Below are 27,089 nucleotides of genomic sequence, written 5' to 3'. Positions count from 1 at the left end.
CTACTCCTCCTGCAAGTGGTGGGCCCACTGGAGAACAGCAGTTTGTTTGGCCTGTGCCCTTGGGTAAGGTCCCAATCACTAGGTGCTCACAAATGAGCTTCTTCAAGCCTAGCTCTGGGGCACCACCCCCGTCCCCGAGATATCTTTGAAGTATATCAGACTTATTAAGTTTTTCTCTTCATAATGATATTTAAATTGCTTTTAATCTAACCACTCATCTATGACCAGTTTGCTTGGATTAAGATCTGGGGAATTTGGAACCTAAATAAACAACTTTGGATGCCTCGCCTGCTAAGCCCAATACACAGCAAGCTGTGATGTGTTCTGATACCTTTCTACTACAGCAAGCACTGACTCTGCTGTGGGGTCAGATCGGATGGGTTTAAGCAAAGAAAGGATCAGAATTACACCAGTAAAGGACTGCATACTTAGGATAATTTTCCCATCTGTATTTTCTCACCTAATCTGCATGTGTTTGGAAATGTATACGTGCCTCGGAATCTGAAATGTGAAAAATTCCAGAGCGATTTGTAACACAGAAGATCTCCCAGCAGGCAGATCCTCAGGTAGCTACACTGTGGATTTTCGAACAGTCAGATCTATGGACAGCCACACGATCAGTTGCTAGGCGACAGCACCATATAGGCAAAAACAAGATTTGTGCTGCAACTGAGCGTACTTAGACGTACTTTAGACTTTGCACTTAGCGTGCTGACATTAGTGACATCTAGAAACAAGAGACACCTAGAGTCTCAAAAAAACTTATCCATTTTGTTTCTTAAAACAAAAAGAAAAAAAGGGATCATTAGAAAAGACAATGTCGTAAGATCACATGATACTAAAAAGGTTACATGATTAGCAGGTGCCATTAATATTTTTAAAACACTGCCGTACATTATGTTTGTTTGTGACCCGTTGTGTATTTAGATTTTTTTTTTTTTTAGATTTGCAACTAAGTATGCTACTCCAGTTTACTTCTTTTACTTATATTAAATATGTACTGATAAATAAATAAATAAGCCTGGCAATGTAAAACAATTTGGAATTTGACGCGTGCTGTGGATATGCTGAGAGAAAAAAAAAAAAACAGTACAAAACCTGTTCCGCAAGGTGTTTTATCACTGACAATGATTAAACAACAGCATTTCTAAAAGAAAATACATCCCTTCACATTTCTGGACCAAAAATTATTTACATCAGCGTGGTATGCATCTTGTTTTTACAGCGGTCCAACGTAACAATACAATTCATTTGAACAAAGTTTTACAAAATAAAATCCATACATTTACAATTGGATAAATAGCTGTAAGGTGGAGTGAATCCATTAGATCATAGCTGCGGTTTGGCTTAAACGCCACTTCAGGAAATAAAATGATTACTTTTACTTTTTTGATTGTTAACTCGTCTTCCTATAATGGAAGAAAAGGCTAAAAAAAAAAGACGCAGATTTTGTAGATCTGCAAAATATTACCACTATGAAACAAAACTATGGTACAAAAGTAAAAGTACAAATTTCTGTAATTGTAGCTAGCATCCACCTAGTGGCTGTTACACAGGGATGATGAAGATTGTATTGGCACAATATGTGAAAACTATTTAACTGTACCCAGCTAAGGACATTATACTTCCTTGTTCTGGAATTACTAATTTCTGACCACCCAAATAGTTTTTCAAACAGCATAAATAAATGCAAATGTAGATCAGTTAATTCATGATTTGACCATTTACAGTAAGCTGATTTTTAAAACAGCTACTCTCAACTTTCTTTTCACCATTAATAGCATGCAGACTTATATCCTATACCCACGTTTCCAGCTGCCATAGTCAAAAACAAGAAAATATGTACAGGTGATATATATTTTTTTCTGACTTTTCTCCAATTATGTCCCACGTTCAGTTAAAGGATTAAAGCTCTGTATTTCTAAGCTCCTTGTTAGTAGCTTTAAAAGGTAAAACAACCTCTAGACAGTATCAATGCACAGTAGAAGAGAAAAGATTTACATTCAACACAGGGGAACGTAGGTTTAGCCTTTTGTACATACTGACATTTAAAAGCTTGAAAGCAGAGCCATACATAAAGCACAAAATGATTAGCTATAGGTTTTTTATAAAAATCCATAACTTCACTAAAGCTTAGCTTAGATTGGTTGAATGGAGCTCCTGCACTGTTTAAAGCCTTTTCCTACTCCTACACCTTCAATTTGTGGCATTTTCTCACTCGCTCACATTTTGCTATTATTATTATTTTTTGGTTCATCATCAATATTTTAATCACAGAATTATAACAACAAAGCAACTTCAACCCAACTGGTTAATTTTTACATGTTAAAATTGTAATAAAAATAACAGGGTATTAAACTGTGATGATAGCAAGTGTTAAATTCTTGGTACAGAGTCTTGGGGTAAACAGGCTTTTAGTAGTTTGTACAGTGACCCTTTTGCGGATAAAAAGTGTTCAGATGTGTGTTCAACTGGTATAAGAAGATTCTACTATGAGACATTTTTTTTGTGTGGGATTATGTGGTTCTGGGGAATTTTGTCCTAGCTTTTTAAACACCTATTACAATGTTACGTTTTACATAAAAGGTAAATATCAAATAAGCTGAATATCAAACAACTCTTTGAATGCATCAGTGTATTTTCAATGTTAGTATTACTAGTGCAGAGGGACGCTGTAGCAAGAGCAGAGAAAGAAATGGACGAACATTACCAGACAGAAGCGAGATACCTGTGAAAGGTCAACATTTCTGAAAACATTATTACATGGGTGTACTTTAGATCATCTGTCAGTTATTTATTTACAGTTTATGAGTACATAAAATCCACCAAGAATCCAGGAAGTGACCACACCATACCTCAGTAATAACAGCAGATGTACAAAAGTAGAAGTATATAAAGCATTTAAAAGAACAAAACTAGTCATCTATATAATGTGTACTACTCTTAGTTTTTACTCCATCTCTGTTTTTACTAAAGAATGGTGTGGCTAGTTACTGGATTATTAGTGGCTTCTATATTTGCTAATTTAAGGAATTTGCAAATATAAAGAAATGTTTCTCAATGTTAAATGCCTCTAACATTTCCATAAAAAAAAATCATGAATGTTTTTGGTTATATGTACTGTAGTAATGACCCATGGATACCCTGGTTGAGATTTAGGAGGACTGAATCTGTTAAAGGCATTAATAAAAAATATAAAATCAATAAGTATAGGGCTTGTTTACACAGTAATGAACTGACTGGTGGCAGACGAAGTTGGTGGCGTATAGTCTTGTGTGTACTGCATGAAGTGCGAAACTCAAAACTCATTCATATTTCATCCACACGGGCTCGACATAAAAACAAGAAGAAACTAGAAACGACAGACAGACAAACAGGACGTTAAGGCGACACAAATACACTCCTGTACAAAGTAAACTTAATTTAAATATTTAAATACTGTACAAAACATGGACAGAAAGGAGGTTGTTCCCATTGCCTCGGGAGTTGGCGTTTTAGGAGATTTAGGCTTATTTGAAAAGTTAGTTAATGAGCACACATACAGTACTGCAGAAGTGCACTGCATGCATTTTGTAAAAATGTGTGTTCACTATCTTCATAAATTACTGCACCATTGGTTTTGCTCCAAGACATGCTTCTCAGGTGGTATTCTGGATGGTACTTTGTCAACAAAGAGTCTGTTTCTAAAATTGATGTTTTAGGCCCAGCCGCGGTTAGATAGCATGAGTAGTAGCCCCATGAAGAGTCCAGTCGACAGCAGTCTCTTGAGCAAAGTGGCATTGTCTTTAGGAATGGCCACCTGGGCCAGGTCATTGGTGATCTGGGAGATCTCGTGAGCGACGCACACAAAGATAAAAGTGCTGATGATAATGTTGAGGGAGGGGATTCCAGGAATAAGGACCAGGATGCCCTTGGTGTCAGCTGCCAGCCAGATATGGTACTGACAGATGAAAAGCTACAAGAGCAAGAGATAGACAAATGCATTAACCTTACTCCACTTGTCCTCTCATATTCTTCACTCATAAAAAACTTACAATGTCCATGATTGATACCTGTAACCTGGCTAGTACTGTAGGTGTCTGTTAATTCGTTATATCCAGACACCTCTACAAAGCATTTACTGTAGCAGATTAAAGTTTTCATTCAACCAATAATTCTGAAAGAAAGTGACCATGGCAATAGACATGGTTACATGTTCTACTGCTTTGCTGTCACCTTCACCTTTGCATTGGTATACAATGAGTACCAACATTGGAGCCTAAGCTATTTCTGATATCTGCACAAAACTCTAGTCTTCTAGTCCTTATTTTTTTTCACAAATATTTTCTTTGAAAATCTTTTTAAACTGCTGATTTTAGTTTGCAAATGATTGTTCCTGGCACAGGCACCTTACCTCTAATGAGATCTTTCCAAACCATGCAAATAAAGAGCTGTACAAAGAACGGGCGTAACCAGGAATGTTTCTGATGAGAACAAATGCCAGAATCTGCGGGTTGAGGGGAAAAAAAAAAAGAAGCAATATACAGCTTGCAGAAGCAGGGTTATCACCTTAAGGAACATCAACATTTACAAGACATTACCTGCACCACTGATATGTAGGGATGCATCTCATTGCATTTAGTCTTGTCTTTGCAGTTACTTGCCCATATGGAATATGTCTAAAGAAGGACATAAAACACGTTGGATAACATAATATTTATTAAAGATTGAAAAGCTGAAACAAGGAACATACTTACTATAAAGGAAACCACTGATGCAAAGAGCAAGCAGTTGGAGATCTTGGTGGAAAACAGTGGCTCGCCTTTCACCTCTGATAGAACCTGATATTTCTGCAATACCAGGTAAATAAAGGCGAACACCATGCCATTGATGACAGCCTGCAGGAGATGTGGAGAAACACACTCAGAAGGATGGCATGCCAACAGCACAACTAATAAAAAATATATTGGTTGAACTGGCATTTAACTGGCATTTTTTGTCGTCTGTAATTTCAACACATCTCTCTCTTAACACAAGATAAGCCATTGCTGCGTTGCATTGATCACCTTTTGTATGGCTACATTCACACTACAGTACATGTCACATTGTTCAATTCCAATCTTTTTAGTCAGATCAGATTTGCATCTCATGGAAGTTCACATTCATAATCACAAGTTACTTTTGTCTGATTCTAATGCGGATGTGCCTCGCCCTGAAACAGAACATTGATACATTTTTGTTTGCACCATCTTAGTTACAACACATTGTACTGTAAGCTCATGCGAGCACTTGTTTAAACAATTTCGAACAATGGATAAGAGTTTAGCCAAAAATATACATGGGATGGCATGCAGTTGGCTGGAGAATGGCACGCAGCCAGGTATATTTGTTGAGGTCCAGAAGAAAAAACAAACCAGACCAATACACCTCGCTTGAGCTTTTTTAGCAACTACTCCTAAAACTGCTAAGAAATCCCCATTCTGCCGGTGCTGGCTGACGTCTGTGGCCTACGCATGTGCAGAGGTAAGTCACGTGCCTGCATATCGGACATGTACCTGATCTATTGTAGGATCACATATAAAAACAACTCAGATCTTATTTGAAAATCATCAGATTTGTCTGTTTAGAGAGCCCTAAAAAAAATCAGAGCTGTATTACATTAGAATAAAATAATAATAATAATAAAAAAAAAATCAGGCAGGTAATGTAAACATAGCCTATAAGTTTATTAATAATTATTATTAAGGTACATTATTAATATTTATTTTATTAAGGCACATAAGTTTAAAGTGTCATCTCTTAGCAATTATTTTTTATATTGTGCATGCACTAACTGTATTTTAATGTTTTTTTTTAATTTTTTTTATCCTCGCATCACTCTAGCACTAACATTTGACTTATTCCGGTTATAAAATTTTTAAGATGTGCAAGGCCTTTTCTCTCACTGCACCATCATTTGCTCAGACATTTTGTAAGTCCCACTGTGTAATAACTTTAAACATTAAAAATGTGATCAATGTATTAAAAAATGTGACATTTGGGGCTAATCTTTTGCCTGGGAAAGTAAAGTGAAAGCATTTTTTTTTTATTTTACAAAAAGAGAAAAAAGAAAACTGACAGAAAACACAGAAAGTTGAGCATAAAGTAGTCATCTAGTTGTCTCTATTTACTCACTGATGAGTTGACATTTTTGTATTTCTGTCTCTAAATTCTTATCTTAATTTGTTTCAATAATGCTCTGTGCTGAACCATTGTTAAAAAAAACAAAAAACATTTTGTTAAGAGGATGCAAATACAGCATTGGATGACGTAAGGCATATTACTTACAAATCTATCTAGCTTCCACCTGAACCACCACTCATGGACACTGCCTTGCAGTTCAAAGAGCTTTGAAACAGGCCACACAGAAAAAATGCTCTCAAAGAAACCCTGTTTAAAAAGAAAGGCAGAAAGTTTAAATACTACTGTGTGTGCTGTAAAGAAGTGAGACAGTTTAATAACGACTCTTTAAGAATGCAGAGATATTTAGTTTCAATTTGTGTAAGAGCTCACCTGTGAGTATGCAAAGAAGCAAATAAAAAGAAGTAACCCCAATAGTTTCAGTAAAAGTACCAGATGCCAGAAAGTGCTGCCTGAAATACACAAATATATGAACTTTAAATATAGTGGCACGTGTGTAGGACAAAAACTTCATTATTCATTTTTAATAGCCATTATTACCATTTGCTTTTATCTGCAGAACCTGTGGCCACATGGCCATTGTGGAATAGATGATCACAAACCAAAAGGTAACTAGAGGCACAAAGTAGTAGAACTGGTATGATCTGTCCATCACAAGGCAGAGCACTATCACCAGAAAATTGAGTCTAAAGAGAACCTAGAACAAACAAAACTCTTAGGGTACTAGTCTTTTATGAGACATACTGTAATGTGAATCAATAAAAGGATGAGAATAAATACCTGGCACACTCTGTAGAGTCCAAAGTCACCCTTCAGCCAGAAGAAGGAGAAGTGGCCATATCCTGTCTGGAAGAGATAAGCTGCCACCAAGACACGGACATGCATGTACACAGGTATGAACTGTAAAAATAAAAACCAATACCAAAAATGAGATGGTGATCATATTGTCAAGCAAGTGTAAACACATCCAAATGAAAACTTACAGCACTGGCTCCGGATATATGATAGACAAGTATAACTAGCTGCATCCAGCCCTTCCATTCATCAGTCTGTTCTCTGTTCAATAGTTTTGCCTGGAAAATAAACAATTAGTTAAATAATAGGTTAGTAATTAGTTGAATGATTAGTTAATTGATAATTAGTTAAATTCAGGTTTTTTTCATTTAAAAAGTGGCATCTGAATAATGAATAACCTTTCACTAAATCGAGTACAGTTAATTGAACTTTCATTCTACTTTTCACCTGGGAGAAACAAAACTTAATGGGTTCTCTTTTTTGTTCGGGATGATTTTTTTGATTAGCTCAGTAGCAATAGCTATTGCAATAGCAATAGATTGTGCTATCCACTGAGATATGTGACACGAGCGACCAATATCTTTTTTATACTGCCACTCATGCAAGTCGGGAATAGAGTCATACACAAGAGCCACCCAGCCCCTTTCGCTTGCGTTAGCTCACAGGTGCCGAAGATAAGCTAACGTCAATATGATTAATGCGAGAGTTTAGGTATGTTACCCTATCCCCCTTCCTCCTGACGGTATGGCCAATCTGCTCTCAAGCAAAATTAACACAAACTTGAAAAACTTGAAAATCTGGAACAAAAGCAAACGCTTTATAAACGTTTAGGGGAAACTGGCTATTTCCTGTACCTCTTTAGTGTTTTCATTGTAGAAAAACCCCAGCATAAATATATAGATGAGAGGGATAAAGAAGGTGGAGTGTGTGTAGAATTTCTGCTCCTTCATGAAGATGTCTGCACGGTCACACAGGTAGAAGTAAAGCATGATGAGACCCATCTTGCAGATGGACTGCAACACGTTCTTTAGGATGAGTGGAACGGCAGGGGTGGGAGGTTTCCTTTCCTCTCCGCTCTCAACATCAGACACAGGCTTGCTCTTCCAGTGCCCGGTGTAGCCGAGTGCATGCAACACAAAAAAGCAGACAGCAGCTAACAGGAACAGTCCACCAGTCAGTTTCTGTAGCACACTCAATGGCGGTACACTCTGACAACATGAACCATCGATAGGCTTCTGGATCTTGTTGCATATGGAGTTCATCAGAACCATGGCCCCCTAAAGAGTGAGCAAAAAAAAAAGTTTAGCCAGTATTTGGGGAGCGGTGTCATTGTTTTTAAGAATTATAATGAGTTCTTTTTTTTTTTTTTTAACAACCAAAGCAGAAAACATTTAGCTTACATTTTAAGTATGCTCTGTAATTTCCTTTTAGTCCAAGTAAAAATATTTAAATGCAAATAGCATCTTTACTTTGCTTAACAAGTATTCAAAAGCAGAATAACAGCGACAAGATCATGGGCACTCAAGCCTCATGGGTGTCACACCACATTTCTAGAGAAGGTGCGTCCCATTTTTTCTTTTTAAACAAGTAGACACTGTGATACACCTTAAGCCTACATGAATATTTGTTTTTGAGTCATTAATTGTCTGCCTTTTAAAATGCCTACTGTATGTTTTACAGCTCAGATGTTCAGACAGCCTCCAGGCACACACTGTCCCAAATGTCAACATTTAAAACTACAACTGCAGTAAAGTTAATTGTGGAGTACTGTCAGAGTGTCAAAGAGACACTTTAATTTTTAAAAGAAACATAAGTCATGTATGTGGATTAATTAAAAACAGTATGTATTGGGTTTATTTCAAAAAGGTCTTTTCAATCACAAGGATACTTGTGTGTTTTTATAATGTGTTTTCTGTTTACTTTGCATTACAACTCCATGAACAGACAGTTGCCTCCGAAAAGATTCATCACTGACAATAAATACAGTACAAGGTGTAACTTCACTAAAAAAACATAAACCTTAAGCTTTATCTACATACAAAACCTTCTGAATAGACAGTGATTAATCTTTAGTTATGTTCCTGCCTTGGACACCGTACTGTAAGTCTGCTAGCTGTATAGACTGGAGGACACCAATTTTGCACATCCTCTTTTCTCTCCTGTTCGCGGAAACATACAAACCAGTAAGCTAACCTCACAACTAGAACCGACAAAACCGTCCATTATGGCCACCCACTGAATCTCTATCTGGATGTTATTTTCTTTTAATAATAACGCATTTCTCTTGAATTGTGTTATGCATTGTGTGTATTATCAGTTATATTGTATATTGCATCACTATATTGTATAATGGGAATTAGCAGGTGAACATGGCATTTGGGCTCATCTACCTGCAAACTGTAATAGATCTAAGCTGCTGGAATGTACTGTCCTTGTAGATAGTGGTTGGATTAAAAGTTGCTCCATTCTGAAATTCGACTTCTTGCTCCTCCTTCGTCACAAACCTTGAATTAATTGTAGTCTTGTTTAACTTTAATCGTTATGTGTAATATTTCTATTGCTTGCTGGACATAATTTGGGGGTTTGGTGGTATTTTGCCATGCTTATAAATGCACATTTTAGCTTCAATCTAACTTTAATACACCATGGAGCTACTGTATATTATGCTCTCATATTATTTAATTATTATACATATTGTTAAAGGAAATGCATGAGTTTAATTTGGTAGCTTTGATTAGTAGAGGGCTCAGTCATCCACTGATAGTAAACTATCATATAGCAAAATGTATAAGCAGACTAAAATAAGAAAATTTACTTTTAGAGCTTTACCATCTGAAATGGACAAGGTGCAGTCTAGTCAAAAGTTGGACAAAGCATTCAAAAATATTTTGGACTGCCTATTATTTGGAAGTTCTTTACTGATCTTATACATAGCCTCTCTGGCTTCCAACTAAGAGAGAATTATAATCGCTGAGCACTTAAAGGATCCTGGGGCTAGCTATCACCTCCCACATCTTCAGAAGCCTTGTGGAATCCATGCTTCAACAGAGCTTTTTTAAGGGCACCCCTATACAGCATTGGGCAGGTGGTTAAAAATGACTGATTAGGGAATAATAACCAATTTAAGAATGTTACATTTAAAGAAGTATAGAGAGTGAAGTGAAAAAGAAAAAAATAAATAAGTGAGCAAACAGTGGTGACCAATATACTGTACTGCAGCCTTCTAGCCCTGATAAATAAAAAAGTGTTGGCCCACATACAGGTATGCAATGTGCTTGTTTCAGAAGACCAGACTACTGACTTTTTCCATTTTTTTTTTAAATCTTTAAACAATTAATCACCTACCACGTTCCTTGCGCTCACAGGAAGGTGCAGGCCATCTTCTGACTGGGTGATGGTCTCCATAGCAGCTTGCCTTGAGGCCTGCAGGAACTTCACCCCAGCCTTGGCATTCCTTTTGCTGCTGTTCAGAGTGCTGAGTGCTGCTGCATTATACAAGTCAATCTGCTCATTGGTGATCATCTTACGATTCTCGCTTAAAACCTTTTCATAGACAGGACCTAAAAGCAAAGTACACAAGAAAAACAAGGCTTTAAGAGTCCTTTTGCACTTCAAGATGTTCTTCACACTTTATAAACATCCACCTTTTATACACACCCTGTACAATCCAAAAGATTTCACTGTGCTCAGTTAGTTTTTCCAGTGGTGCTGCTATAGATGTGAGGTTTGCTTTGTACTGGAGAAGTGACTCGCTGCTGCCGCTGTGCAGTTTAATGGACCACTGTAAAAATATGACAAGCATGACAACTCTGAATTCTATGCTAAAGCAGTAGGCAAAAAAAGAAAAAAAAATGCTAATGTTGCATCTAAACATGTGGCTTGGACTTACAGTTGCAGCACCAATAATGATGACATCTGGCTTGGAAGTGGGCTTCTATATTGATGAGTGGACAAAACCAAATTGAGAAGATGCAACACTAATAATCAGGTGTTAACAATCTGGAATTCTGCAATTTTGTTATTATTATTATTATTATTTTACCTCTGTCCATGATGTCAACTGTTCTTTCATGGAATTATTTACTTCAGCATGCCATAAAAAGTCCTATAAAAATATATATCAATCAATCAACTATTTTTTATATCTTTTATGCTCAAAAAAAGAAGAAGAAAATGTTGTTAAGAAAACACTTACCACGTTTACGAAAAATTCTCTTTCAGTAAAGGGAATGTTTTCATGCTGGCCGTGTCACAGACAAGAAGAAGAAAAGATTAAATACAATGAGGAGTAAACTAAAGTCCTAATTATTTAATAAGCAACGAGGCATCTCAAGAAAATAAAATAATTACAAAATGACTAGAAGTCATATAAGATGAAACGTGGCTGGGTCTTTCAGCATGACAATGATCCCAAACACACCGCCCGGGCATCGAAGGAGTGGCTTCGTAAGGAGCATTTCAAGGTCCTGGAGTGGCCTAGCCAGTCTCCAGATCCCCATAGAAAATCTTTGAAAGTCTGTGTTGCTCAGCGACAGCCCCAAAACACCACTGCTCTAGAGGAGATCTGCATAGGGGAATGGGCCAAAATACCAGCAACAGTGTGTAAAAACCTTGTGAAGACTTATACAAAACGTTTGACCTCTGTCATTGCCAACAAATATAACAAAGTATTAAGATGAAATTTTGTTATTGACCAAATACTTATTTTCCACCATAATTTGCAAATAAATTCTTTAAAAATCCTGCATTGTGATTTTCTGGATTTTTCTTTTTCTTTTGTCTCTTATAGTTGAGGTATACAGCACCTATGATGAAAATTACAGACCTTTCATCTTTTTAAGTGGGAGAACTTGCACAATTGGTGAGCGACTAAATACTTTTTTGCCCCAGTGTAGTTCAGTACAATAAATAAAATTGACACATTAAGAAAAAAGACAATATACATGGCAAGAGGTTTGTGACCTCTAATTTTAAAGTTATTCAATGGTCTTTTCTAAAGACAATTACATACAGTGCTGTGTAAAATGATTTGCCATACTTAAATGATTAAGATAATCAAACAAATTGTAATATTACACAAAGATAACCTGAGTAAATTAAGTGCAAATGATGTCATTTATTAAGAAAAAAAAAAAAGATGTCCAAACCTGCCTGGCACTGTGAAAAAGTAATTATCCCTAATCCTAACAACTGGTTGTGCCCTGGCAGCAACAACTGCAATCAAAAGTTCACATCGCTGTGAAGGAATTTTGGCCCACTCTTCTTTGCGGAATTGTTTTAATTCAGACACATTAGAGGGTTTTTATGCATGAATGGCCACCCCCATGTTTGACTTGTTTAGGGTCACGCCCCATCATTTTATTCTGGACTTCGCCTAGGCCACCCCAATTCTCTAATTTAGTATTTTGGGAGCCATTTAGAGGTGGAATTGCTGTCCTGCTCCAGTACATAACCCAAGTAAGCTTGAGGTTACAATCTAATCAAGATTTTTTTGTAGAGTGCAGAATTCATGATTCCATCAATTATGGCAAGGCATGCAGATACTAAGGCCTTGTTCACACGGTCTTTAAAATAGAGCGTTTTTTTTTTTTGCGTTCGTAGCGTCCGGTGAGCGTGGATCAAAACACAAAACACAACATAAACGTCTAGGACGTTCATTTGTTTAATAATAAAATCAAATAAATAATAATAAAAAAAAAACAGGAATAAACAGGATGAGGGCAAATATTTTTCACAGCAATATATATTTTTAAAAAATATACAAAAAGGGAAAAAAAATCATTTTGGTTCTTGTTGCATAAGAGTTCAGTTGCACAAGAGTTCAGTTCAGCTCCTATAAATAACTTAATTACCATAAATGGCTTGTATTTTAATTTGTTTTAGCTTTAATTAATATTGACATCTTATTATAATGAAAAAAAAATGCATTCTGAAATTAAGTGGCATGTTTGCAGGTCTTTTTAAAAACAGGTTTAAAACAGGTTTACAGCTTCTTTTCATGCCAGACAAACATACTCTTTACATACCCAATGTTTTATATGTTATCAAATATGTTGTGTAGCCCCAAATTAAGTACATTTCCATTTATTCATAAAGCTAATCAAACAATGTCATTTATAAAACAATTGACCACAGCTCAACAACTTCTGTTCTTTCCAGCTGCTCCCGTTAGGGGCTCCCACAGCGGACGGACTATTTGTCTCCATCTAACTCTGTCCTTCACATCATTCCTTGTCACTCCAACCTTCTGCATGTGTCCTCCCTCACCACATTCATAAACCTCCTCCTGGGCCTTGCTCTTTTCCTCTTGCCAGGCAGCTCCATCACCAACAATGTTCTTCTGACATACCCCTTATACCTTCCCAACCTCATACCCCAAATCATTTTAATCTGGCCTCTAACTTTGTCCCCAAACCATCCTACCTGCACTATTCCTCTAATATACTAATTCTTGTCACTTCCAAAGCTCTGCTTTTTGTCAGCGGCAACGTCTCTAAACCATAAAACATTGCTGGTTTCACTAGACTGTTAACTTTTCCTTTCATTCTTGCCGATACCTTTCGACAACCTTTACAGTTGTGCTCAAAAGTTTGCATACTGTACCTTGGGAGAATTTGCAAGCATTTTTTTTTAATCATGAGCGAGAAGGTAAAACAAGTTTGTTTTAATTTCTTATAGGACTTATAAACACAAACATCAAACACAATGACAATAAAGAAAATGAGGAAACAATCCCTTTCTTATTATCATGTATTGGCCCTTCAGCATCAATGCTGGCATGCAATCTTTTTTAATAACTGTGACTGAGGTCCTTCATTCTCTCAGGTGGAATACTGTGCTCGAGTTTCTGTAAATTTTTTGGTTGTCTTGCATGAACTGCATGTTTGAGATCTTCCCAAAGTGGCTTAATGATATTGATATCAGGAGACTGTGATGGCCCTTTTTGATTGTTTTTCCTTCTTCCATTCCAAGTGCAATATATGTGAATTCAGTCTTCACTCATGTGCTACATCTTACTTGAGTGCAATAAGGTATTTACTGTTTTTAAAGTTTTGCTTCTCACCCTTCGCCCTATCTAATGCATTACTCTTTTAAAACAACAGTAAGCAACTGTAACCCAGGCAAAGCAATTTTCCTCTGGAATTAATAAAGGTCTTTGAATCTTAAATCCTAAATTTAAACCTGTGTTTGTCAACCTTTGTGTTTTTAATGTGGCCAAACATTTAAGGATATGTAAACTTTTGATTAGGGTTGTTTTGGGTAATTTTAGTTATAATTAGGTTTTAAAAAGGAGTCAAACAACTATGTGATAATTAATGTCTGCATGTGACCACTATCCCTAAATAGAAAAAGTCTTACTAAAATTCTTTTGCATTATCGGTCATATTTTCCAAATAAATGGCAATGTTTAAAAAAGTATTTCATTGTATGCAAACTTTTGAGCACTACTGTATCTTGCACCTTACCATACCTCTCTGCCACTCTTGACTTCCTCATGCCAGACCACAGCTCATCTCTGGGCACTCTGTCATACATTTTCTTCGGATCCAGAGAGACACAACTCATTGTGACTTTTTCTATACTTCTCCATCAGCATCCTCAAAGCAGACATGGGATCTGCACTGCTCTTACTTGGCATGAAGCCATACTGCTTCTCATGGATTGTAACATCTCTATCCAACCTAGCCTCCACTACTCTATCCCATAACTTCATGGAGTGGATCATCAGCTTTATGCCTCTGTAGATGCTGCAACTCTGCAAATCTCCACATCTCAAAACACATCTCAGCAAATCAAAACCCATCTCAGCTCATCAGACATTTTCCCAATTTATAAGATCTTGTTAAATAATCTAGTAGGCAGATCTCCTAAACATTTCCATTCCCCCACCAGAATGTCATCCAGACCAACTGCCTTTCCATTCTCTATCTTCTTCATAGTTGTCCTCCCTTCAACCTTACTAATTCACAGTACTACCCAAATCACTACTTCCACCACATCCAACTTCTCTCTCTCTTTCTCCATTCATCAGCGTCGCAAAATACTCCCCTCCACCTTCTCAAAATACTCTCTTCAGTTATCAGTACATTTCCATCTGCGTTTTTTATCACCCTAGCCTGTAGTATATCCCTTCCGTCTGTCTGGCCAGTCAATATAAAACCTTTTCTCCTTGCTTTGAGTTTAGCTTCTCAGACAATTTACCACAGTATATGCCTGTTCATTAGCCTTTTCCAATTCCCTCTTCACCATACATCGTACACATTATACTCCCATCTACTCTTCTCATCATTTTCGTTTTCTAGGTACACTATCCCCTGCAACTGTCTTACAGTCTCCACAGATTGCGTCTCCTACACAGCAAATAGTCCACCTGAGTACATCTTGCACCACTCTTACAGGTCAGTCTGTGTTCCTTTTAGTTTTTAAAATATAAATTCACCAATGCCAATTCCATCCTTGTGACATTTACAATAATCTGTCCATCCACATGCCTCACCTGGACGCCATTCCCACCCATCACCTCTGTTCCCTTCTTCAACATGCCAGTTAAGGTCAACTAATTACCAATCTTTCATTTTTGGAGACACACATTACCACTTTGTCCATTTCAGAAACCTTCTTTCTCTTCTACATCACAACCCACCTGTGGAGCGTTTGCACTGATGACATTTATCATTACCACCTAAACAACTGATTCCAGTTTCTATCAGACACTCCCCTCACTTCCCCTATACTCTTGGCATCCTCTTCCCTCAGTATTAGACCTACGTAATTTGTTTTCTATTATATACACTATAGTAAATCAGTTTGAACCCACCTCCAATGTTTTTAGCCTTGCTTTCCTTCCAACTGGTCTCTTGTACACACAGTATATCTAGTTTTTATATTTCCCCCTCTCTCTGGGCATGTCTGCTCCTGTTTTCATCTTCTTTCTTCAGTCAACAATAGCCCAATTTCCACAGGTATCCTGCTGACCAGCAGTAGTTGTAAACCAAGGGCCCAACCCATTCGATATGGAAATCTTTTACCTATGATCTGCATATTGATTTGGCACATGTTTTTACTCTGAATGCCCTTTTTGATGAGCCTCCTCATTTATTTGGGCTTGGAAACAACACTAGGATTACACTGACTTGTGCAACCTCAATGGCTGAGTTAACCACAGCTTAACACTGTTCAACTTAATAAATAAATTCCAGTCCACAAAAGGTGCTTTAAGTTTCCAGAATAGTATTACATATTATATAATTAAGAAAAAAAATAAATAATCAGAATAAAAAAGAGGTTTATGGAAAAGTTATGGTTAAAAGCAAAGGAGAGAATGAGCATTGGGAGAATGACTAACTTTAAGTCAGTGTACAAGCTGCCTTTTTACAGACTGGGAGATAATCCTCATTTCTTCTAGCAATTCCTTTTTGTCATCCATGTTTACAGGATAATTGTTATTTTAGCAGAGTAGTCACAAACTAACCTTGATCCCCTCTTCCCTTATCTCAGAGTTGATAATCTGGACAAAGGAATAGAAGAGCTGGCGAACTCGAGAATCCCCGATAAATGCTATCCTCTTGTTGCTGAGGCAAGCTTTTGCTTCACTAAAAAAAGAACAGAATGACGATGCATTTAAACAGCTGTTCTGATAATGACCCTGTGTGTTATAGGAGAGTGACTGTGGTGTGACTCACATGCTTTTGTACTTGTGCATCATGCAGCCATACGGCTGCCATGCATCATCTCCTAGGAACCGTCCACTAGATAAGAGCCACTCACACGTGTCCCGGCCTGGCAAACACAGTGCAGTAAGAGGATAAAAACACGTACTCATACTTGTGTACCCAGATATACAGCAGAGGCAAAAAATAAATGAATAAATAAATAAATAAAACTCAAAGAGCCACGTTAATATACATTCAGCAAAGACATACAAACCACCGCATGTGGTGACTAGAACTTCAATAAAGAAAAAACAAAGGCTAACCCATTTGATCAAAAAAAGATTTTCTGTGAAAAGACTGGGATTCAAAATGTGATGTTGAACTATAAACGGGGCTAACAGCAAATAATTGGACAAATGATACTAGTAATATACAGTATATATATATATATATATATATATATATATATATATAAATATATATATATATATATATATATAAATATATATATATATATATATATATATATATATATATATATATGTAAACATTGCATACTACTGCATACTACCTGTAATAAATTGCATAGTAATATGATAGGAATAAAGTCCTAATGTGATTAAATAATTGCACATGTCTAAACTGTGATTCTTATGCAATTAATTGTACAGCACTTAAAAAAAACTAACAAAAAAAAACAAGTTAATTTAAATTAGAAGACACTTAAAACACTATCTCTCCTCTATCCTCTCATCATATTCTCTAGAGAAGGGGAAAAAAATATATATTTAGGTATGAATTATGATTTTTTTTGTTGGCAGTTCATGTATCGCTTCTCTGCAATCAAAATCAATGTTTTACATTTTTTTACATGTACAGTATAATAGTGATGAAAGAATTGGCAGATTTTTAGTTTGATTAGCCATGACTGGTGATCAGCCAATCAGTCTCAGATATGAACAATTCCGTACAGAGCGCAAAAGCTTCCGAGTGGTGCAACAGAAATATTCTTGCATTAAATGCGAGCAAATTAATCTCAAACCCACATATTACTTAGTGCTTATCAGTTAAAAAGTGTGTTCCTTAGAAAAGAGACACGCCCCCGTGCTCACTGTGAAGTAGAGTTGCAAGACTTGTTAGACATTTGAAAAGGTAACACGTTGTCGTTTCTTTATAATTCTACAGAAAATACACTGACCCATTTACACATTTTTATACCGCTTGTTAGGAGTGAATTATTTGATAATTATTTGTTTAGACATAATAATGTTGATAGAGGACAGAGATATGTGCTGCACAGTTTAATGTTAAACTCTTGTATTTATAGATAAGATACAAATACAAATAAACTGTATAAATGCTGCACTTGTTTTTTTTAGTAAGACAATTAATGTTGTTAGGACGCACTACATTTAACTATTCATTAAACTTTTTTAAAAGCCTATTTATATTAAATCTGGAAATTTATAAAATCATGATACTTAAAATAGAATTGCAATTATAATCGAATCAGCACCAAAGTAGGGGGTGACTAATGATTCCCATTTTCTCCATTTTATCACATCACAACACAATGGCCATGAACAACAGAAAAACACGGCATGATGACCGGAGATAAACCAAACTATTTTTTTTTTTATGTGTGAGAGCTGATTTCCTTGCAAACAAACTCTTTCAGCTTATGCCCCCAAAATTTTAATTTTTCCTTTTAGCTTCAAAAATGTTGACAATTTTAGACAATGTTAAAAATGCATCCTGAAATTATGCGATATGTTTACAGGTCTTAAAAAAAAAAAAAAAAAACAGGTTTAAAAACAGGTTACTAGTCATGCCACACATACATACTCTTTACTTTTTTAAAAGTTCCAATTGCCATAATTCATAATGCTAATCAACAAACACTGTTATCTACAAAACAATTCACCACACCTTAACACGGTTTAATTTAATAATAAAATAATAATATAATACCATATAATAACACAATCGCACATTACATTGCAACAACAAAGCATTAGATTCACTAAGCTCATAATATTATAAAATAGTTTAAAAAAAACATAATGTCTTGTGTCACAGAGTAGAGGATTCAGGTAACGGCGCAAACTTTACAGTTTCCTTTAATCTGTTTTTGTGCAAACAACATAAGCAAGTAAAACTATACATCCCTGGTGGGGAAAGCCGAGCTGACAGGCAGATAGTGCTCAAAGAAAGGAAAGTTTTGGAAATGCTACTATTACTACCATAATAGTGATTATAGTCACTACTACTAAAAACTAGTAGTGTTTATGGATAATTATGTAATAAGAATTCAGCAGGGATCTAAATAAAGGCTCCTGGAGCACGACATTCCTAAAAACAATGACATCTACAGGTTTACATTTTAGTTCTCCACCCAGTCAAGGTGTGTCACATTTTGCCATACCTAAATGACATTCTTGAACAAATGCAGAGGAATGTTGCCTGACCATTCAGCCCCATTAGCCAAGCTATAAGCTATGCTCATTAAGCTGCATAATAAAAATGATTCTGCAATGCTATGAAATTCTTCATAAACTAAATGACTGTGACAGTTCAGCTCAGATGCTGTAACCACTGTCAATTATGTCATTTCTGTATAACACTCTGCCTACAGCTCACATTACTAACATTTCTTATGCTGGATGAATAACTAACTCTTACACGAGCACTTTGATATACACCATACTAAAATCAGAGCTCAAAATCAGAACACATCGGAGCTTTAAGGTTCCACAGACAGGTTATCTAGCTCGTTCCCCAGACTCTGCAGCAGTCATTAGCGGCTAAGCTAACACAGCACACAGGCTAATGTTTCACGCGCGCTGTCAGGTTAAAAACATTGCACGGCGGCGGCGCGGAGCTCGCGCGCACCGCGGTGTTTTACCCTGGCGAAACACTCACCTCCATAATACCGAGTGACTGCGTGTACCACGGTGAGGATAATGACAGCAAATAGAGACAGCAATTTAGCATTCTTAATGCTAAAATACTGATTTATTTCCCGTTTGCCCAGGCTGTAGGCCAGTATCGCCATCTTTGCTCCTCCATGACAACGAGCAGATGGACGTGCGGTATTTGCGCTCCGCCCCTCTCGGCGAGTGACAGGCTCCCGCGAGGATGGCCACGCCCCCTGTTATTTATTTATTTATTTATTTTTTGACACACAAAGGTGGACAGGAGAGTTTGACACAAATCATCTTTACAGAAGTATATCTTAGCCTAGGTACACTATATGGACAAAATTATTTGGCCAAACCTGTTCATTATTAAATTTAGGTGTTTCAATCTTCAGCATACCTAAGACATCTTGGACAATGCTATGCTTACAACTTTGTGGCAACAGTTTAGGGTAGGTCCTTTTCTATTCTATTATGACTGTGCCCAAGTGCACAAAGCAAGGGCTATAAAGACAAAGAATGCTGTAATGTGTGGAAGAACTTGACTGGCTCCGCATGGAACTCTGTCCTCAACCCCATCGAGCACCTTTGGGATGAACTGGAAAGATGGATATTGCCATAAATGCTCTACAGAATGAATGGGCACGGATTTTCACAGAAACACTCCAAAATCTTGTCGACAGCCTTGTTAGAAAAGTGGAAGCTGTTATACAGTAGCTGCAAAAGGCAGACTAACACAGAATATGTATTTGGATACAATATCATTGCAGGTTTGGTCAAATACTTTTGTCCATAGTGTATATCTTAATTTAGATTTAGATATCTAAGGAGCATTAAAAATTTTAAGATAAATCAGACTCAAAAGGGGCAGCTAATCTTTCCTAGCGAATGCCCAATTGCGATACTGAAGATAAACAACACCCTACACAAACAGTTATTCTTTCACAATTTTTTTTATTGTTGTGCTATCGACATCTTCTGAACACAGTAAAGCCCTAAAAATGTTAATACCTCAAATGTATTCAGGATTAATTTCAAGACTTCAATACTTAAATCCTTATTCTAATGTCATCTTTAGGGCATCTTCATACTCAAAAAGTAATTAGTAATATCTTATTACTATGGCGATGACCTAAAGGCACTAAAGACCCACAGATGACCTGAGAGCTCCTGTAGTCTGCAGGCCCACTGGGAGATTGCAGTACTCAATTTAAAAAATGAGAAGTGTAATGTACTATTTCTCACATAGGTGATTCTAGAGTCTGTTGTGAGTCTCTCCACCCAGCATTCATCACAATCTATACTGTATATGAAAACAAAAATTCTATTTATGTCTTTGTTTGTGTCTTTGTGTGTTAATAACTAGCTTTCTTCACTGATGCAACAGAAGGCAGCACCTGACGTACTATGTTGTAGACGACACTGCCTACTGTTACGTTCTTGAAGGACGCTTTCTGCTCACTGTGAGCAGCTCACAGGAGAGGAATGCCTGAGACGCTTACAATACAACATGCTGCCTTGTGTTGCATCAGTGAAGAAAGCCAGTTATTAACACACAAAGACACAAATTAAATTTTTGTTTTTATATACAGTATAGATTGTGAATGCTGGGTGGAGAGTCATTTACTCTAGAGCAGACTGCAGAGCGTCTACAGTGATGCCACAGATGACAGGCCGCTGGCAATGGTAGTGCGCAGACATCAGGATTGTACATGGGCTGAGCTATGGCTTACCCTAAACTTATTTAATAAATAATAAATTGGTTTATCAGCCCTCAGATGCCATCTACTGGCCTAGAGCTGCAAGCAGTTACCTAGCCCCCCAGATGGGATGACAGTCTATTTCAGGGAGCCTGTTAAGTCTCACCACCTCTTTATGGTTAAAAGGGGTTAAACGGGACTAAAAAGGAAAATCTTTAGTAATCACTTTATGTTTGTCAGGATCAAAGTAAATCTAGTGTATAGTCCAGAGAACACTGGGTAAATGAGACTGGAAACTCATTTTTATTTTGAGTACAGTATAGAAAACTAGTTGAGAATAAGTTTAATTCAATTCAATTCAATTTTATTTATATAGCATATATTTATATATATTTAACAATGGTCATTGTCTCAAAGCAGCTTCACAAAAATGAAAGAAATAATAATAAAAAAAATAAAATAAAAAAAATAAAATAAATAAATAAATAAATAATAATAATAATAAATTGTGTATGTGTGAGAAAAATGTGTCTAGATAATAATGAGATGAATGAATGAAATGTCTCTGATGAGCAAGCCAAGAGTGACGGCGACAGTGGCAAGGAAAAACTCCCTGAGATGGCAATAGGAAGAAACCTTGAGAGGAAACAGACTCAACAGGGAACCCATCCTTATTTGGGTGATAACAGATAAAGATGATATAACATCATGTGTGTTATGCAGCTGAAAGTACAAACCGGATTCCAAAAAAGTTGGGACACTATACAAATTGTGAATAAAAACTGAATGTAATGGTGTGGAGGTGCCAACTTCTAATATTTTATTCAGAATAGAACATAAATCACGGAACAAAAGTTTAAACTGAAAAAATGTATAATTTTAAGGGAAAAATATGTTGATTCAAAATTTCATGGTGTTAACAAATCCCCAAAAAGTTGGGACAAGGCCATTTTCACCATTATGTGGCATCTCCCCTTCTTCTTAGAACACTCAACAGACGTCTGGGGACAGAGGAGACCAGTTTCTCAAGTTTAGAAATAGGAATGCTCTCCCATTCTTGTCTAATACAGGCCTCTAACTGTTCAATTGTCTTGGGCCTTCTTTGTCGCACCTTCCTCTTTATGATGCGCCAAATGTTCTCTATAGGTGAAAGATCAGGACTGCAGACTGGTTATTTCAATACCTGGATCCTTCTCCTATGCAGCCATGATGTTGTGATTGATGCAGAATGTGTTCTGGCATTATCTTGTTGAAAAATGCAGGGTCTTCCCTGAAAGAGATGATGTCTGGATGGGAGCATATGTTGTTCTAGAACCTGAATATATTTTTCCGCATTGATGGTGCCTTTCCAGACATGCAAGCTGCCCATGCCACACGCACTCATGCAACCCCATACCATCAGAGATGCAGGCTTCTGAACTGAGCGTTGATACATGTAACAACCTGGGTTGTCCTTGTCCTCTTTTGTCCGGATGACATGTCGTCCCAGATTTCCAAAAAGAACTTCGAATCGTGACTCACAGAACAGTCTTCCATTTTGCCACACTCCATTTTAAATGATCCCTGGCCCAGTGAAAATGCCTGAGCCTGTGGATCTTGCTTAGAAATGGCTTCTTCTTTGCACTGTAGAGTTTCAGCTGGCAACGGCGAATGGCACGGTGGATTGTGTTTACTGACAATGGTTTCTGGAAGTATTCCTGAGCCCATCCTGTGATTTCCTTTACAGTAGCATTCCTGTTTATGGTGCAGTGTCGTTTAAGGGCCCGGAGATCACAGGCATCCAGTATGGTTTTCCGCCCTTGACCCTTACGCACAGAGATTGTTCCAGATTCTCGGAATCTTCGGATGATGTTATGCACAGTTGATGATGATAACTGCAAAGTCTTTGCAATTTTTCGCTGGGTAACACCTTTCTGATATTGCTCCATTATCTTCCTGCGCAACGTTGTGGGAATTGGTGATCCTCTACCCATCTTGGCTTCTAAGAGACACTGCCACTCTGAGAAGCTCTTTTTATACCCAATCATGTTGCCAATTGACCTAATTAGTGTTAATTAGTCTTCCAGCTCCTCGTTATGCTCAAATTAACTTTTTCCAGCCTTTTATTGCTACTTGTCCCAACTTTTTTGGGATTTGTTGACACCATGAAATTTTGAATCAACATATTTTTTCCTTAAAATGATACATTTTCTCAGTTTAAACTTTTGTTCTATTCTGTTCTATTCTGAATGAAATATTAGAAGTTGGCACCTCCACATCATTGCATTTAGTTTTTATTCACGATTTGTATAGTGTCCCAACTTTTTTGGAATCCGGTTTGTACAATATAACAGAAATTCTTTAAATTAACGTGAAGTCCAGTTCAGTATAGGGATGAGTCAGTAGGTGCAGAGGGCAGATGTGGTCTGGATCACAGGGAGCACAGTGTGTAGCATGTGTAGCTCCAACCATAATAAAGAAGAATCCAGCTGGAGCTAGTCCTTCTCTGGATGCCTCAGGATCCTCGCAGGGTTGGCCTTTGTCTACTGAAGCTGGTACAATCTCCAGATGCCTCGGGATGGGTAGAAAAGTACAGAACAGATGGAGAGAATTAGCGTAGTTGCCATTCAGGATAGATGTACTGGAGTATGAAGTTATGGGATGAGTTACGCGTATGCCAGATTAAAGAGATGCGTCTTATGTCTACATTTAAACTGGGAAACTGTATCTGAGCCCCGAACACTGTCTGGAAGGCTATTCCAAAGCTTTGGAGCTAAATATGAAAAAGCCCTACCCCCTTTTGTAGATTTTAAAATTCTGGGAACTACAAGAAGTCCAGAGTTTTGTGATCTTAAGTTGCGTGGTGGATTATAGCATATCAGAAGACTGGTTAGGTATGTGGGAGCTAAACCATTTAAAGCCTTGTATGTAAGTTATACTATTTTGTAACAGGTAGCCAGTGCAAGGATGATAATTTTGGGGTTATATGATCATATTTTCTGGATCTAGTGAGAACCCTGGCGGCTGCATTTTGGACTAACTGTAGCTTGTTTATTGAGGATGTAGGACAACCACCTAGTAATGCATTACAATAGTCCAGTCTGGAGGTCATGAATGCATGAACTAGCTTTTTTGCATCAGATACGGATAAGATGCCCCTAAGTTTGGCAATATTTCTAAGATGGAAAAAGGCTGTGTTTGTGATATTGGAAATATGATTTTCAAAGGACAAGTTACTGTCTAATATTATGCCCAGGTCTTTTACTGTTGAGCTAGTAGTAACAGTACATCCTTCTAAATTGTATTCTTTTATATACCAACAGACAGAGTCAGAAAACACCTCCGGGACACTTAATCTGAAAATTCTGAACCAATAAGTGCAATAGGTTTACTGCATTCTTTAGTGATAAATTTACTGCATGCAACAACAGCAACTTTCTTTCAGCTGCTCCTGTTAAGGGGTCGATACAGCAGACCATGTGATCCAAGCATAACTTGCCATAGGTTTTAACATCAGATGCCCTTCCTGATGCAACCCTCCCAATTTTTGGGACCAGTTTGCTGGGTAGTATGTGGGTGGGGCAACCCACCGATGGTACTGCATAGATTGATAAATTACTCAGTGGTTAGCACTGTCACCTTGCACCTGCAAGGGCCTGCTAGGGTTTGTGTGCATGGAGTTTGCATGTTCTCTCTTGGTTTGTTTTTCCTCCCACAGTTCAAAGACAAGCAGATTAGGCTAACTGGCATCACCAAATTAGCTCACAGTGTGTGCATAAGTATGTAAATGTGTGTTTATGTGTGTGCACTGTGATGAATTGGCCCCCTGCCTAGTGCCTTAAATTTGCTTGGATTGGCTCGTGACCCTGTATAGAGCATAAAGCTGTATAGACAATGAGTGAGTAATGAAAAATATTCTCTTCTACCACAAGGTGGCTTTAAAGGGCACAGTCATTCCACTCTGGATGTACTATTTACTGATTAGAAACCAGAGAACTTGAGTAGTTGATGTAAAATAATTATAAGTATATAATGTATAAGTAAATAATAATTTTTAGAAAATCCAGTAAATTTTGTTAAGTCAGAAGCTAGCTTGAGGTATTTTTTTCACAGTTGCTGTCCTAGTACGGAATCTACTGAAATGGTAATTGATTAACCAGAGGGGTTTAAAGAAGTGCTTTGTAGTTTCTTCAAAAGAAGGTGCTCTTGCTAGTTCACTAGACCAGGGGCTAAAAATGCCATCAGCTTGGGGAGGTTAGAAAACTATAAAGAAAAAGTGGTACTTTGAGGTACTTTAATATTGTGGCGTTTTTATCGCCTGAAAGGATGGTGGAGAGACGAGCGAGCTTATCTTGCTGCCCAATGCAAATGGCTGGGAGTATTTTATTCAAACACACAATCTCACAACTCGGACACATGAGAGGGCTTAAAAGAAGGACACCCTATCACACATACCCTGGCTGAAGCCACTAAACCAAACACCTTTCCCCAACACGGTGAACACATAAACAGTCCCTCCCGCAGAGCATGATGGTTATTACCCGAAACCCCGCCCACGCCACAATATTTTAATACAAGTAGAAGGTAAGGTATTGTTTTTTTTTTTTTGTTGCTTGTATTAATCTTTGCATTCTAGATAAATATATACAGTACTGTATGTCTGTGGATAATAATGAAAAAGGTAACAGTAAGAGTAACAGATATAATGAATTGTATCCTGTGTAGATAAAGGGCGTATTTCAACCGCTTTGGTTCATGTACACAGAATATGCGAGTGCAACCACATATCCTTTCATTAAACCCTTCTAGTGTGGGTTCATGTTAGGTTCCTCCCTTTCAACAAAGACACACCCAAAAGTTTTTTGAGTAATACAGCCGCTTTGTGCCGAAACAAATTATCCCCAGTCTACTATCAGAATGCTGTGGGCAACACATTCAACGGTTTGAGACAGCCGAGTAATAATGCAGGTTGTTGCTGTTAAGAAAATATCATAGATGCCTTTTTATTTGTTAGCTACATTAGCCTACTACCACCAGTGCAAAACTAAAGGAAAAGTCAGACACCACATGTTAAGACTGTGATGGGTAACAAGCCAAACATAATATGTACACATTGTACCCCTTACACCAATGTTTAAGGCCTGAAGTTTGCTTTTTTTTATTTAGCTACAAGGTGGACGAGGTGAAGGTGAAATCGATGTCTTTCTCGGCAGAACTTTCTATCACTCTGGTATGCATCAGACCTAGAGAGGAGGTGTGACCAAAGGTTTAAAGGTTATGTTATTCATATGGTAATATAATTTCAAAATGAATATTCGATTTAGTGTTAAATAGCCTCATAGCTCCTATATCCAAGGAAATATTCAATATAAGTTTGGACATCAAATATGTTTTGGGTGATAATCAAATTTGGGGTGAGGGACACCTACTGAAGGTTTTCATTTCTGACTGAACTGGTTCCTTAAGGGAATCTGTTATCTTGTTGCATGTTTAGAAGTCAAAAGTTCTGAAGTGGTTATATCAATTTCATGGATGTTTCAGTTGTTCTAAACACTTTAAATCACTTAAGTCATGGAATGTTGTGTTTTAGAACATCAGACATGCTTTATTTCAGAACTTTTCACAATTTATTTAAACATCTCACATATACAAAATAGGTACAATAAACTTTGTGGTTCATTTTTGCGAGAGAGAGGCCTCCAATACCCTTTTAAATGGTTGAAATGTGATTGTCAGTATGAACACTGGGGGTGTGATTGAACTAAATGCCTTAAAAAAAAGGAATCCAAACAAAACTAAAAACAAAATCACGAAAACATGAAAAGTAAACTCCGGGCAAACACCAGATTTAGGAATTTTCCACCTGCTTAAAAAATGGGGTTATC

The 27,089-nt window shown here is 37.1% G+C and overlaps 1 protein-coding gene across 1 annotated transcript; it reads right to left on the bottom strand.

Moving 5' to 3' along the window:
- Positions 1 to 1,108: 1,108 nt before the first annotated feature.
- Positions 1,109 to 19,683, bottom strand: casd1 (CAS1 domain containing 1). Its single transcript, XM_053492469.1, has 18 exons — positions 19,530 to 19,683; positions 16,638 to 16,734; positions 16,427 to 16,547; positions 11,150 to 11,194; positions 10,997 to 11,059; positions 10,844 to 10,888; positions 10,612 to 10,735; positions 10,300 to 10,514; positions 7,809 to 8,231; positions 7,143 to 7,232; positions 6,940 to 7,059; positions 6,700 to 6,856; positions 6,532 to 6,611; positions 6,307 to 6,408; positions 4,737 to 4,877; positions 4,581 to 4,658; positions 4,394 to 4,486; positions 1,109 to 3,955 (listed from the first exon to the last, which is right to left on the bottom strand). The coding sequence occupies exons 1-18, from the start codon at positions 19,660 to 19,662 to the stop codon at positions 3,698 to 3,700; spliced, it is 2,385 nt and encodes a 794-aa protein (XP_053348444.1). The 5' UTR covers positions 19,663 to 19,683; the 3' UTR covers positions 1,109 to 3,697.
- Between the last annotated feature and the right edge of the window lie 7,406 nt (positions 19,684 to 27,089).

Source organism: Clarias gariepinus, chromosome 3, assembly GCF_024256425.1.
Source record: "Clarias gariepinus isolate MV-2021 ecotype Netherlands chromosome 3, CGAR_prim_01v2, whole genome shotgun sequence".
In the NCBI taxonomy this organism is placed as follows: domain Eukaryota; kingdom Metazoa; phylum Chordata; class Actinopteri; order Siluriformes; family Clariidae; genus Clarias; species Clarias gariepinus.
Note: the sequence above shows the minus strand (reverse complement) of the source record. Positions and strands in the feature narration are given on the sequence as shown.

Coding starts and splice junctions, on each gene's coding strand:
- casd1 (XM_053492469.1), bottom strand. CDS start 19,662: ATGGCGATACTGGCCTACAGCCTGGGCAAACGGGAAATAAATCAGTAT. Junction 7,060..7,142: donor ATATATCCGGAGCCAGTGCT/GTAAGTTTTCAT, acceptor TTATTTTTACAG/TTCATACCTGTGTACATGCA. Junction 6,612..6,699: donor TCTGCAGATAAAAGCAAATG/GTAATAATGGCT, acceptor TGTGTATTTCAG/GCAGCACTTTCTGGCATCTG.